General features: G+C 42.2%; 1 protein-coding gene across 5 annotated transcripts in view; it reads right to left on the bottom strand.

Moving 5' to 3' along the window:
- The window catches only part of NPL (N-acetylneuraminate pyruvate lyase), a 90639-nt gene that overhangs the window by 20610 nt on the left and 54607 nt on the right, over positions 1–15422 (bottom strand). For 4 of the 5 annotated variants that reach the window (XM_033916088.1, XM_033916087.1, XM_033916089.1 and 1 more), the window contains 3 exons: positions 14863–15014; positions 6017–6063; positions 1240–1324 (listed from right to left, as the gene is read on the bottom strand). In XM_033916088.1, the coding sequence (XP_033771979.1) occupies positions 1240–1324; positions 6017–6063; positions 14863–15014 (284 nt within the window). The remainder of the gene's footprint in view (positions 1–1239; positions 1325–6016; positions 6064–14862; positions 15015–15422) is intronic. The other variant, XM_033916090.1, reaches the window with a different exon arrangement.

The raw sequence follows: 15422 nt of genomic DNA, 5'->3' as shown, positions 1-15422 counted from the left end.
TTAAGCAAGTTGGTATATTCATAAGTCCTGAGTGCTTAAAACCTTTGTAATTAGTGCTGCTTTCCCTCACATGTGTATTCAGTTGACTTTTAGAAGGACTTAGTTGAGATGAGAGTTATGCCCAGCTTCTCTTGAAGCTATGTGATGTATGAAAGTGTATGGGCTCCTCTTACTAAGGTGCGCTAGCGTTTTTAGCGCACGCACAAAATTACCACGCGCTACGCTTCTAGAATAACACCAGCTCAATGCTGGCATTAAGGTCTAGCGCACATGGCAATTTAGCGCGCACTATTCCGCGCGTTAAGGCCCTAATGCACCTTAGTAAAAGGAGCCTTAATGTTAAGAAATTTGATTATAAAGTTCTTAAAATCAATTAAAATATACAAACTGCCTTGACTGACTTTGGCCTCTAGGATGGTACACAAACGTTCATATATACCAAAATACTTAAGAGATATCCTACAATGATACATGTTACCTTTTCTCATGTTGATGTGTTCTTCAAAGCCGTTATTTTCAAATGTTAGCTACTGTTGAAATGTTTTATACAGTGCATGCAAGAAACAACAACGATGGTGACCTTTGTATTTAATTCTGTATGGCAGTAACGCCAATGATGCAACCGCTAAACTATGAACTTTATAAAAAATCTAGTATAAACGTCATTTTATAATGACATTTACATCTGGACAATATTCGCATAACCAAAACCAACAGAAAATCCTTTCAACTTATTGGTTTAACCCACTATATGGAACGTGTGATAATTGCAAGAAGTGCTTGCTGATATCTGAAAAGCGACCTTTCTACATCATATTAGAATTGTTGAACATGGTTTTTGTTATTTTTTATGATCTTCATGTTTTTATAGCTTACATTGTATGCCAAATGTTTTTACAATCAGCTATATCACATTGGTTTTAATGTTTATTTATTAAATTATGTCTCAGTTTCTCTTGATGGTTTACACCTGCAAGCATGTTGATGCATTCACAATGTTTGTATAATCATGTTATTTCTATACTGCATGTGTTTGTCTAGACTCCTAAGAACCACAATTGTGTTGAGTCTTATTGCACAATAAAGCGATGGAGCACCAAAGGTCATCTTCATTGTTGTTTCTTGCTTTCCAAGAAGGCGGTATCTCCTGTTTCTCTGTGGCTATTCAGTGCATGGTCAAACAATCCTTATCACTGAGCAGTACAAATGGAACACAAAAATGGCATAATCCAATGTTACCTGGATCTTCCGGGCTTTCTCAAAGTCTTTACTTTTAAATGCAGCTAGCATATCATTGGTTGTTTTGCCAATATAGTTGTACGTGCTTTAGAATAGAAAATAAACCCAAAAAGCAAAATAAATGACAGTATCTTTGTAAAAATTCAGTTTTAGGACTTACTAATATGGTACCCCTAGTTGAAAATGAATATTATACATTTGTTTCACTTACCCCCTTTTCTACAAAACCGCGCTAGTGGTTTTTAGCGCAGAGAGCCGCGCTGAATGGCCCACGCTGCTCCCGACGCTCATAGGAACTCAATGAGCATTGGGAGCAGCACAGCTCTCTGCACTAAAAACCGCTAGCGCGGTTTCGTAGAAGTGGGGGTTTGTCTCTTCAGGGAAAGAAAAAAAATTGTTCTTATCTGCTAAAATTTCTTTCCCCCAAGTCTAAACAGACCAGTCCAGAACTGACATATATTCATCAGACAGCATAAGGAGATAAGGGAGACTGAAGATCTGCAAATTCTGTACTTGTATATAAGGTGCTGCAAATGCACAGTTCATCAGCAGTTCTGTTAAAAGCACTATACCCCCTCTTTTACTAAGGTACATTTGCCAATTTAGCACACGCTAAATGCTAACGCGTCCATTATATTCTATGGACATGCTAAATCGGCTAGTGTGCCTTAGTAAAAGGACCCCTATATTAAAAAAAGAACTTCTGTCAAAAATATCATAGGAAATATAGAAAAAAAAATCCCTTTAAAACATTTGCTACTTTATGAACTCTTTAGATTTGGAAGAAAAAATTAATCTTGATTTTAGAGGAAGAAAACTCTAGTCCAGGCTATAGGGACTGGTCTGGATGAACTGAAGGAAAGAAAATTAGCAGGCAAGAACAAATTTTTTCTCATTTTCATTCTACTAGTCCAGTCCAGAATTGATGGGATGAAACAAAGCAATTTTCACATCAGGCGGGATGAAGACCTCTGCCAAACCCCCCCCCTTCCCTGAAAATGATTAAGTAGATAATAAATCCAATTAATGGCTTTAACAAGCATTAATTGGAACTTGGACGTCCAAACACTTGACACGATTCTCAAAATAGACGTCCACAATTTTGTGGACACCTATAGGAAAATGCCACGCCTAGCAGGAAAGGTATGGGCGTGGCTTCAAAATAGATGTCCATTTACAGAATCAAATGCCACTGAGTGTGCTAACGCGTCTACCTAACGTCTAAAATGTAAGCGTTGCAAAATGTTGCAGATCTACTTTTGAGTGTGAGCTGGGCGCTAGGTACACATGAGTTAGGTGGACGTGATTTAGGCGTCAGGCATCCACATATAGATGAATAGGTTTAGTTTTTGGGCAAAAGAGGACTCCATTGCATTGATTAGCGATTCTATTTTATCTACTTTAGTTGTACCATTGTTACAATTACCCATACATAGCTTAAAGAACTTTAAATAACTCTGAAATTTAATTTTTTGTTGGTTTTGCAATTTTATAATTTCAATTAAAATGTGCGGCAAAACACATTTACTCCATTTAGTGTGCCAGAGCTAAAAATGTTTGAGATACACTGCCCTAGATCTTGCTCTTGTGCCCAAGTTTATGCATGGCCTTTTTTGTTCTCTCTTGGTATGTTGGTCCCCTCAACATCAGTCTTACAATGTGCATCCTCCTTAGCAGAAGGACACCATACTATCTACCTTGGTGGAAGAAAACTTAAAATTTAGTTGTAAGAACATTTTGAGGACCCTGGATTAGACAAGTATCACAACAAACGCCATTGTGGATTGAGATTAGTAGCTTAGGTATGTTAAATGTCAATTGAAGCTCAATGATCCATTAGTCTTCTGGTTCTCAGGCAATGACAGTGGCACAGCTGTGCCTTATATCAGCTGATATGGAAAACTATTTTTGTGGGTAAAGCCTCACCTTCATTATCAGCTGCCACATAGCTTAGACCCAAAGGGCCGGATTCTGTAAAGGACGTCTATAAATTAGGCATTGTTTAGATGAACAGCAGCAGAATGCTGAGCATGATTCCATAATACATAGATGCACTATAGAGAATTGCGCTCAGCGGTGCTGAGCAAATCTAAGCGCATCTTTATTGTTAAACGTCTTTTAACAGAATCACCTTTTAGGCATGGCATAGATCAGTGTTTCTCAACTCGGTCCTGGGGTATCCCCTTGCCAATCAGGTTTTCAGGATATCCACGATGAATATGATCAGAAGAAATTTGCATATAATAGAGGCAATGTATGCAAATCAAGTTTATGCATATTCATTGTGGATATCCTGAAAACCTGACTGGCAAGGGGGTACTCCAGGACCGAGTTGAGAAACACTGGCATAGCCGTCATAATAACGACTATAACGTTATTGTGTGTTAGCGTTATGAGATCTTTAGATTGGCGATTTTATGTTGTATTTTTTTACATTAAAATTGTATGCAAAGACTGGCACCACTATTATATTTTATTTATCTTTTAATTATTTATATACCACATATCCTATGTGGTATTTACATTTGGCTCCTTTTATCATATTTCTCTTCTGTTCCAGTTGCCCAGGGTCACAAAGAACAGTGGGGGATTTGAACTAACAACATTAGGATACTAAGGCTGTAGCTCTAACCATTGTACCACAAACACTCAGATAGCAAACTGCTTGTCAATTCCAAAGCCAAGCTTATATTCTCTTGATTTACAAGCAGTCATTTGTCTAGGATAAAAATCAAACATGTATCTTCAACATATGTGCAATTCCTCTTTTGGCCTCTATGTTTCTCAATCAAAGCACATGAAAAAAAAATATTTATATTGCATACTAAATCCTCTATTTTTTTGGTCAAAAGAGGACTCCTTGCAAAAGCAGGTCTACCTTTGACTAGAGCGCATACTGGAGGCTTTCGTATATAGGTGGTCGGGGCTTCTATTTTTTGGAGTATAGAGGACTAGTCTTTGATAATAATGGACAAAGATGTTTAATAAATGCATCACTCAAGCAAAGCACATCAAAAATATATAGCATACTAAACCTCATTCCCAAAATGAGGAGAATCCCTACTCACAATGGCTGTGGTTCAAAGCAAGTGGTCGTGTCTGATGCACAATCTTGACATCATTGTGACATCAATATGCACCTAGATGGCAGAATGTCACTAAAAAATTAGGAATATGTGCTGTGGCACCTAACCCTATTTCAGTTTCCTATGGGTTTAAACCCATGACCTGTGGAAGATGGAAGCAGTGCCTTTAACCACTGAGCCATAGGCGGTTCCTGCCATGCAAGATGATACCTTAGGAAATCATAACCATCTCAGGGTACAAATTAAAAAAAAAGTTTCCCTCTGCATCCTGGAAAGGGCAGAGTGCTAATGTAAATGGCAAAGTCTACAATACATACTCTTTTATGAGACCAAAACGAAGCTGTTAAGGTATTAGGGAAGTTGTGTGGATTTGAACCCATGACCTTTGGAAAATGGAAGCAATGCCTTTAACCACAGAGCCGCTTCATTTTAGGTATGGGCTCCTATTATTTTTTATTGACATTCTGCCATCTAGGTGTATATTGATGATATTACAATGATGTAAAGACTGTGCATCAGACATGACCATTTGCTCTAAAGCACAGCCATTGTGAGTAGTGTATCTCTTTTTATTATTTTTTAAAATTATACTCTTATTATTTTAACCTTTTGAAAATGAGGTTTAGTATGCAATATACATATATTTCATATGCTTCATTTGAGTAATGCATTATTAAATATATTTTTCTATTATTATCAGAGGAGTACTCTATCACAAAAAATAGAATGTTTATAATACAATATATATACTATATATATATATATATATATTTTTTTTTTTTTTCTCATGTGATTTGCTTAAGTAATGCATTATTATTATTATTAAACATCTTTTGACCTTAATATCAAACTGGAATCCTCTATACCCCCAAATAGAAGCCCCATTCACCTATATACGGAAGCCTCAAGCATGCCTAGGTGACACCTATCTTGGAATGGAATGAGGTCTGGAGAAGAGGAAGCAGAAAGAAAGAAATATTGGATGCACAGTCAGAAGGAAGTGCAACCAGAGACTCATGAAATCACCAGATAGCAAAGGTAGGAAAAATAATTTTATTTTCAAATTTAGTGATTGAAATGTGTCAGTTTTGAGAATTTATATCTGCTATCTATATTTTATACTATATTTGTCCATTTTTCAATAGCTGTTACTGAGGTGAGATTGCATATTTTAAAGTCATCTGCCTTGACCTCTTTGGAAAAAAACCCCTGAATATAAATGATATTTTCTCTGCATATAGTGTGCTTTGTGTTTTTTTTAAATTTTGTGGTTGCCATTATGTATTAAGATTATATTGTACATATATGAAAAATGGATGTAAGAAATTGCATTACAATTACTACTATTATGGAGGTGGAGTCTGGGGCAGAGCCTGGGCGAGGGTATTCAGTTGATATTTATTAGATTTAAGGGGTACTTTGTCTAAACAAGGAATTTTTTTTGTCCCTTATGTGTTCAATCCTCATAATACTCCACTGCAATAAACTATGTACCCATTTTTAAAACTCGAAAAGGAAAATAAAGAAATAAAAAAATGTATTCATAGGATCATACTAAGCACAAAGGTGGAACAATGCCAAGCATAGTAGGTTAATCTACTTCAGACTGTGAACACCAAACAAGATTAAGAGAAAAAAAGCCAATGCAAAATGTTTTCTCTGGATTTTCAATATAAAAATAGAAATCTCACCTGCCAATAGCTCCATGTGCACCCATAGCCAGAGCACCCAGCAGTTGCTAATCAAGAGTACAGAAAAAATGAGCATAATTTACTACACATGATCAACAAGTTCTTTGTGTACTTTTTTTTCAATCCATGATCTACAACTTCAGATTTTATCAGGCAATCCAATTAAAGCTACGAGATCCAAGAGGCATGGGACTTTTGAGTGCCCATGACTTGAGCACTACCTTTTTGATACCCAAATGGATAGCATTAAAGAAGTCCTCTTCTCCATCCCTCACATTGACCAAGATCTAAGCCAGAGGTTACCTGTTCAATCCTCTCTCACTGGCACCACCTGGGACAGCTATGATCTCCTTTAGGATCCCAGGACTGTCTCAATTGGCACACTGTGCCTCTGCTGACCCAGACAGCCCCTGACTCAGATCCTGGTCAGTGCAGGGGGTAGAGAAGACTTTTAAAAGCTTCCTACTTGGGTATCCAAAAGTCCAGCACCAATGTGTATAGGCATCCAAAGGCCCTGCTTCGAAATCCAGGAACATGAACATGGCTTGCTAGCAGTACAGAGAATAAAGTATTTTTTAGCTGCGTTTCATATCAGGCAATATCACCTATTATTCAGGGTCAGTCCATATATATTCTGAAGTCTATTTGCATATGCACATACATTTGCCTATACATATGGACACAGGATGAGAATAGGATTCAGTAGTGCCAGCAGCAGAAGGGGCCAGGCTCAACTACAAAAGGTTCGAGGGGAGATCCAGGAAACTACAGACCGGCGAGTCTGACCTCGGTACCGGGAAAGATGGTAGAGGCACTGATAAAGGATCAACTTGACAGACACGGTCTGATGAGAACCAGCCAGCACGGTTTCAGCAAAGGCAGATCTTGTTTGATGAACTTGCTGCACTTCTTTGAGGGAATAAACAGGTAGATAGACAAGGGCAACCCGCTCAACATTGTATATCTGGATTTTCAGAAGGCGTTCGACAAGGTTCAACATGAACAACTACTTCCGAAAATTGCGAGCCACGGAATCGAGGGTGAAATACCCACATGGATTAAAAACTGGCTGGAGCATAGGAAACAGAGAGTGGGGGTAAATGGACAATACTCAGACTGGAAGAGCATCACCAGTGGGGTGCCGCAGGGCTCAGTGCTTGGACTCATGCTCTTCAACATCTTTATAAATGATCTGGACATTGGTACAACGAGTGAGGTGATTAAATTTGCAGAGATACGAAGTTATTCAGAGTAGTAAAGACACAGGGGGATTGCGAAGATCTGCAACATGACATAATCAAGCTTAAGAAATGGGAATCGACATGGCAAATGAGGTTCAACGTGGATAAGTGTAAAGTGATGCACGTCGGTAACAAAAATCTCGTGCACGAATACAGAATGTACGGGGCAGTACTTGGGAGAGACCTCCCAGGAAAGAAACTTGGGAGTTCTGATCGACAATTCAATGAAGTCATCCATGTAATGCGCGGTGGCAGCAAAAAGGGCGAATAGAATGCTAGGAATAATAAAGAAGGGGGATCACGAACAGTTCGGAGAAGGTTATCATGCTGCTGTACCGGGCCATGGTGTGCTCTCACCTGGAGTACTGCGCCCAGCACTGGTCGCCATACATGAAGAAGGACACATTACTACTCGAAAGGGTCCAGAGAAGAGCGACTAAAATGGTTAAGGGGCTGGAGGAGTTGCCGTACAGTGAGAGATTGGAGAAACTGGGCCTCTTCTCCCTTGAAAAGAGGAGATAGAGGGAACATGATCGAAACATTCAAAATACTGAAGGGAATAGAATTAGCAGATAAAAACAGATTGTTCACCCTCTCCAAGGTAGGGAGAACGAGATGGCACGCACTAAAGTTGAAAGGGGATAGGTTCCATACAATCGTAAGGAAGTTCTTCACCTAGAGAGTGGTAGAAAACTGGAACGTTCTTCCGGAGCATGTTATAGGGGAAAACACCCTCCAGGGATTCAAGACAAAGTTGGATAAGTTCCTGCTAAACTGGAACGTATGCAGGTAGGGCTAGTCTCAGTTAGAGTGCTGGTCTTTGACCAGCAGGCCGCCACGTGAGCGGACTACTGGGCACGATGGACCACTGGTCTGACCCAGCAGCGGCAATTCTTATGTTCTTATAAAAATTTTCATATCTTAATATGCTATTTTACACATGTTCAAGGCCTCTTAGAAAAATTAGGTCACACTTGTATTTGAGTGGGCATGTTCAAAGGAGAAGTTTTGTTAGAGTGTGGGCAATCATGAGTTACAAAAAGTATTTTATAAAAATAACATGCTAACCTTAAAGCCTGCTCCTGAATAGGTGTGAATGTCAGCTCTCCCAAAACAGGCCCTATTTCTGCAGGTTATATGCTAGTATAAAGGCACAGACAGCTACGTGTCTTTACAAAATAAACTAAAAGTGTCTTCCTGCCCTATTAATATGGGTGCTTCATTACATCACCCTCAAATACTGCAGCAAAGAGTGGTGTGGCAGATAGGAAACTGGAGCCCCACATGCTGAACAAGAGGAGTGTGGAAGATGCAAGTGGTGTGGTAAGTGAGGAATCGAGCCCCTCTTGCTGAACAATGGAGGAGTTACCAACAGAGAAAAAAGGATAGTGTTTTGGAAAATTCCCCCAAAGAACTCAAACCTTCCCCCCCCAGTCATCTCAACATATGCCTCCATTCAGACACTTACTCTGCAGCGTAGTTTCCCTTGTACCCACTTACCACCCCCTCACCCCCAACAACTGTACGTCTCATCCACTCACTCAGCCACATTACTCAGCTCTCCCACCTCCTCACTCAGCCAAGGGGAGGGGAGAATCAGCTTGGGCCTGATTCTGGAAACGGCACCTGCAGTGGTCCATAGGCATGCCTAAATGCCTCTGTATGCACGCAAAGATGCCTACATTGTAGGCATCATTCGCCACATCAATATTTTTTTAAAAAAACATGTGTTCTGATTGATCCGTAAGATGGCAGTAGGATGCCTACTGCTGCCTACAATCAGGATGCCATTTTGAGAATCTGCCTTAAGCTTGGGATTTGGAAAAGGCAAGTAAATTCAAAACAACATACTGCCAGTAGTAATCCTCTTACTAACCTGCTCAAAGACACATACCTCAATCACATACCCTCATCCAAATACAGCTTTATAAAATGTTTAAAGCAGGGGTGTCCAACCCGCGGCCCCAAGAGGTATTTCATGCAGCCCGCTTAAGGGCGATGCGTTGTTTTACTCTGTTGCCGCTGGGTGTTTACCGTCTTGTCGGCTCCCTCCTCCACCTTGCTGCAGCATTCGCTCAAAGCCGCGGGTAGCAGTGCCTAAGTGCCTCCTGCGGCTGACCCGGAAATGTTCCCTCTGACGTCGTGACGTCAGAGGAACGCTTTCAGATCAGTCGCGGGAGGCGCGTGGAAGCTTCTGCCCGTGGCTTTGAGCGAACACTGCAGCAAGACAGAGGAGGGAGCAGGCAAGAAGGTAAACACCCGCAGCACAGAAGGGAGGGAGGGAGAATGGCGTGTTGGGACTTGAGAGGGAGGGAGCACAAACTTAGGAAAAATGATGGAAGGAAGGATGGTGGGGCATGAACTTAGAACACAGAATGAAGGAAAAGAGGAAAAGAGATGCTGAGGTGAGGGAGATAATAGAAACGGAGAATTGGGTGTCTGAGAGAGGGAAAGAGATGGTGCAATTGGGGAGATAAAGAAAGAGGATAACTGTTGGGCAGAGAGAGGAGGGATGGAGACAGAGAGAGAATTACTGGACATGGTGGTGGGAGAGGAGTGAGGTAGAGATGTATGGGCACAGAGAGAAGGGGGAGAACATTCTGGGACGAGGAAGCATCCTGGACTTTTTTTTTTTGGGGGGGGGGGGAGGGTATTAAAAGAAGAAAATGGAACAACAGAAGAGGAGAAAAAAATGGACAACAGACACTGGAAAGAGAATTAGTTGAAGATAGATAAAATGTTTCCAATACAGCAGGGACAATGTATCAAGGGAGGCAGAAAAGAGGCTTGGCTGTAAATGAGAGACTGACTCAGTGAATTACACCACCCACGAGAGAGACCCACTATACAGTAACTCAGCTCAGAGACATAAAACTCTGAAGAGGGGGAGGTAACCCCCTCTTGGAGCAAGAGTTTACCATCCAATCATAGCTTAATCAATGATAAAAGCAGGTCCATCTCTAAGGTGTAAAATTGGTTTGTAACTGTATGTATATCTTAATTGAAATAAAGTATTCAATAATTTCAAGAAATTTTGCACTCAGGTTGACACTGGAAACTTAAAAAAGCCTCACTTAACTTAATTTCAGGGGAAGCTCATCAGGGTCCCAACACGGCCCCGTTTCGGTGTCTGCTTCAGGAGACCCCGCCAACTAAAGTTCAATTCTGCTTAGGAGTCACACCATGTTTAAGTTCAAAAACAGTGATCGGTCAAAAAGTTGCACGGAACTTTTTCAACTTTTTGACCGATCACTGTTTTTGAACTTAAACATGGTGTGACTCCTTAGCAGAATTGAACTTTAGTTGGCGGGGTCTCCTGAAGCAGACACCGAAACGGGGCCGCGTTGGCATCCTGATGAGCTTCCCCTGAAATTAAGTTAAGTGAGGCTTTTTTAAGTTTCCAGTGTCAACCTGAGTGCAAAATTTCTTGAAATTATTGAATACTTTACTTCAATTAAGATATACATACAGTTACAAACCATTTTACACCTTAGAGTTGGACCTGCTTTTATCATTGATTAAGCTATGATTGGATGGTAAACTCTTGCCCCAAGAAGGGGTTACCTCCCCCTCTTCAGAGTTTTATGTCTCTGAGCTGAGTTACTGTATAGCGGGTCTCTCTCGTGGGTGGTGTAATTCACTGATTCAGTCTCTCATTTACAGAAGATAGATAAAAAGCAGAAAGAGAAACTGGGAACAAGATGATGGAAAAAAAAAATATCCAGACCACAAGGTAGAAAAAGTTGTTTTATTTTTAATTTATTAACTGGAATATGTTAGCTTTGGGTATATGTGCATCACAATTATTTTTGTATTCAGTGGAGTAGTCATATACAGCTGATTTGGGAGGAGGGACTGGCGCCCAAAATTAGTGGATGGGCACCAAAGTTTCTCCCCCGCCTGAGTTGGGGAGTCCCTGGACATCGTGTACCTGGACTTTAGCAAAGCATTCGATAGCGTACCACACCGCAGGTTGCTGAGCAAGATGAGTTCTATAGGATTAGGTGACACATTGACGAAATGGGTTAGGAACTGGCTTGGTGGTAGGCTTCAAATGGTAGTGGTGAACGGCACCCCCTCAGAAATGATGGAGGTGATCAGTGGAGTGCCACAGGGCTCGGTCTTGGGACCGACCCTATTCAACATCTTTATAAGAGACTTGGCAGAAGGGCTTCGAGGTAAAATAGCATTATTCGCCGATGACGCCAAACTAAGTAATGTAGTGGGCAAATGCACAACGGACGAAGATTCAATGCCCGACAACATGATGCACGACCTACTCCTACTGGAGCGCTGGTCTAGGACCTGGCAACTTAGCTTCAATGTCAAAAAATGCAAAGTCATGCACCTAGGCAACCATAATCCATACAAGTCTTATACCCTTAATGGTGAGATCCTAACAAGAACGGTAGCAGAACGGGACTTGGGGGTGATCGTCAGTGAGGACATGAAGGCTGCCAGTCAGGTAGAGCAGGCCTCATCCAAGGCAAGACAGATCCTAGGTTGCATACGCAGGGGTTTCGTCAGCCGGAAGCCGGAAGTCATTGTGCCATTGTATAGATACATGGTGAGGCCCCACCTGGAATACTGTGTGCAATTCTGGAGACCACATTATCGCAAAGATGTGCTGAGATTGGAGTCAGTTCAGAGAATGGCCACCCGGATGGTCTCGGGACTCAAAGATCTCCCGTACGAAGAACGGTTAGACAAACTGGAGCTATACTCGCTCGAGGAGCGCAGAGAGAGGGGGGGACATGATCGAGACGTTCAAGTATCTCACGGGCCACATCGAAGCGGAAGACGATATCTTCTTTTTCAAGGGACCCACGGCAACAAGAGGGCATCCGTGGAAAATCAGAGGCGGGAAACTACGAGGTGACACCAGGAAATTCTTTTTCACTGAAAGGGTGGTTGATCGCTGGAATAGTCTTCCACTTCAGGTTATTGAGGCCAGCAGCGTGCCTGATTTTAAGGCCAAATGGGATCGACACGTGGGTTCTATTCACTAGGCAAAGGTAGGGGAGGGTCATTAGGGTGGGCAGACTAGATGGGCCGTGGCCCTTATCTGCCGTCTATTTCTATGTTTCTATGAGTGCAATTTATAAATACTTGAGCTAATGGGGATTCCCAAACCTTGCCCATGCATGCATGAAAGCCAAGTGGGGGGGGAAGGCAGCCGCTGCAGAACTTGGGAAGTTGGAGCGGGGGGAGATGGTCATCAGTTGGTAAGGCTTGGGGATCCCTACTAGCTATAGCAGGGGAGATATTCATTTTGAGGGAGCCTAAGCTCAAAGTGGGAGGCCCAAAAAAGCAGTAATATTTACCCTGACTGAACGATCCTCCACGTGTGCTGCTGATAGCTGATTCAGCATCCCCGCTCTGATGAGGCTCACTGTAGCTGTAACAGAAGTGAATGGGAGAACCAGGAGCGCGCATCCCTGCTCATCAGAGTGGGGATGCAGAAGCCTGTGGCTGCTCGCACTGTCAGCGGTGTACGTGGAGGATCACTCAGTCAGGGTAAGTATTACTGCTTTTTTGGGTTCCTCTCCACAGTGTCCCTTAAATGAAGGTTTATTATTATAGATACGTACATCTTCTATTTTTGTGATTGCAAATTTGGGACCTACTCAACCTTTTTTTGCTCATCAGCTAGTGTTAGTGTTTGTGCGGCCCCAGAAAAAATTTTTTTTCGGCCAATAGAAACATAGAAATAGACGGCAGATAAGGCCACGGCCCATCTAGTCTGCCCACCCTAATGTCCCTCCCCTACCTTGCCCTGTGAATAGATCCCATGTGCCGATCCCATTTGGCCTTAAAATCAGGCACGCTGCTGGCCTCAATCACCTGTAGTGGAAGACTATTCCAGCGATCAACCACTCTTTCAGTGAAAAAGAATTTCCTGGTGTCACCTCGTAGTTTCCCGCCCCTGATTTTCTACGGATGCCCTCTTGTTGTCGTGGGACCCTTGAAAAAGAAGATATCTTCCTCCGCCTCGATGCGGCCCATAAGATACTTGAACGTCTCGATCATGTCTCCCCTCTCTCTGCGCTCCTCGAGCGAGTAAAGCTGTAATTTGTCAAGCCGTTCTTCGTATGGAAGATCCTTGAGTCCCGAGACCATCCGGGTGGCCATTCTCTGCACCGACTCCAGTCTCAGCACATCCTTGCGATAATGCGGCCTCCAGAATTGCACACAGTATTCCAGGTGGGGCCTCACCATGGATCTATACAATGGCATAATGACTTCCGCCTTATGACTGACGAAACCCCTTCGTATGCAGCCCATGATTTGTCTTGCCTTGGACGAAGCCTGTTCCACTTGATTGGCAGACTTCATGTCCTCACTGACAATTACCCCCAAGTCTCGTTCTGCTACCGTTTTTGCTAGGATCTCGCCATTAAGGGTATAAGACTTGCATGGATTTTGGCTGCCCAGGTGCATAACTTTGCATTTTTTGTCATTGAAGTTGAGTTGCCATGTCCTAGACCATCGCTCCAGTAGGAGTAGGTCGTGCATCATGTTGTCGGGCATTGAATCTTCGTCTGTTGTGCATTTGCCCACTACATTACTTAGTTTGGCGTCATCGGCGAATAATGTTATTTTACCTCAAAGCCCTTCTGCCAAGTCTCTTATAAAGATGTTGAATAGGACTGGGCCCAAGACTGAGCCCTGTGGCACTCCACTGATCACCTCCGTCATTTCGGAGGGGGTGCCGTTCACCACCACCCTTTGAAGCCTACCTCCAAGCCAGTTCCCAACCCATTGCGTCAATGTGTCACCTAATCCTATAGAACTCATCTTGCTCAGCAACCTGCGGTGTGGTAAGCTATCGAATGCTTTGCTAAAGTCCAAGTATACGATGTCCAGGGACTCCCCAATATCCAGCTTCCCCGTCACCCAATCAAAGAAGCTGATCAGGTTGGATTGGCATGATCTCCTCTTAGTAAATCCATGTTGTCGGGGATCCCATAGATTCTCCTCATTCAGGATCTTATCCAATTGGTGTTTGATTAGAGTTTCCATTAGTTTGCTCACTATCGATGTTAGACTCACTGGTCTGTAGTTTGCTGTCTCCATCTTTGAGCCTTTCTTGTGGAGTGGAATGACGTTAGCCGTCCTCCAGTCCAACGGGACGCTGCCTGTACTAAGGGAGAGGTTGAAGAGCACGGACAGTGGCTCCGCCGAGACATCACTCAGCTCCCTAAGCACCCTGGGGTGCAGGTTGTCTGGCCCCATTGCTTTGTTAACCTTGAGCTTTGACCCCTGGTTTAGAGCATGCAATTTATTTTCAACCTATTTTTCCTATGCAATGAAAAATCTTGACAAGTTACAGATAAATTTCAATGGAAGGTTCCTATACATATTTCAGACAATTAACTTCTCAGTCTTTTTATAACAGTGTGCATTTCTAAAAAAAGCCTCTTCCATAGGTCTTTTCAAGTTATGGAAAAATTGCAAGTTTTGTTGTTGCAACAGGAAAGAATACAAATAAGGCAAGGAGAAAGGGAAAAATAATAAAGGGGTTAAGAAGCTGTTGGCAGCACAATCTGTTACGACATGGGATTCTAGGTTTGGGAGTGAAAAGTGAAGAATAAACCATCTTACCTCATCCACCCCATACAGGAAAGTAAACTTTTCACTCTCATATTTGTGCACACACTGTCCAAAATCCAAAAGGTCAGTGTCACTGAACTTCACACCCTGAAATGTTGGAATCTTGCTCTTGATCCCAACCAACAGATCCTCCATGCGAATTGCTAAAGAAGGCAAACAAGCATATTCAATCTTCTAACCTAAGAGTTCATATTTAAGAACCACCCTTATTTTGCCAGTGCTCAGTCCATTACCTAGCCACAAAAGCAGAAATTACAAAGTCACTAGAATGGTCCAACTGGGCTCGGTTTCAGGGCAATATGCCCCTTCATCACAAATTTCAGCTGACAACAGCTGATACTCGCAAAGAACGCTGCCACTAACTGCCGGGATACAGAGAGGGGGAGGAGCCAGAACGGCAGCGTGAATGTTAAGCTCAAGGAGAAATGTAAAATGTGCACGCAGCTGGGGAAACAAATTACAACATTACTAACTCTAGCACTCAAAAAATAAAAAATAATGAAAAAAAGAAACCAAGTCCAGAAAAGGAAGAATGCAAAAATAAACTGTAC

The sequence above is a fragment of the Geotrypetes seraphini genome, chromosome 12, assembly GCF_902459505.1.
Source record: "Geotrypetes seraphini chromosome 12, aGeoSer1.1, whole genome shotgun sequence".
Lineage (NCBI taxonomy): Eukaryota > Metazoa > Chordata > Amphibia > Gymnophiona > Dermophiidae > Geotrypetes > Geotrypetes seraphini.
The sequence above is the reverse complement of the archived record's forward strand: the minus strand, read 5'-3'. Positions and strand labels throughout refer to the sequence as shown.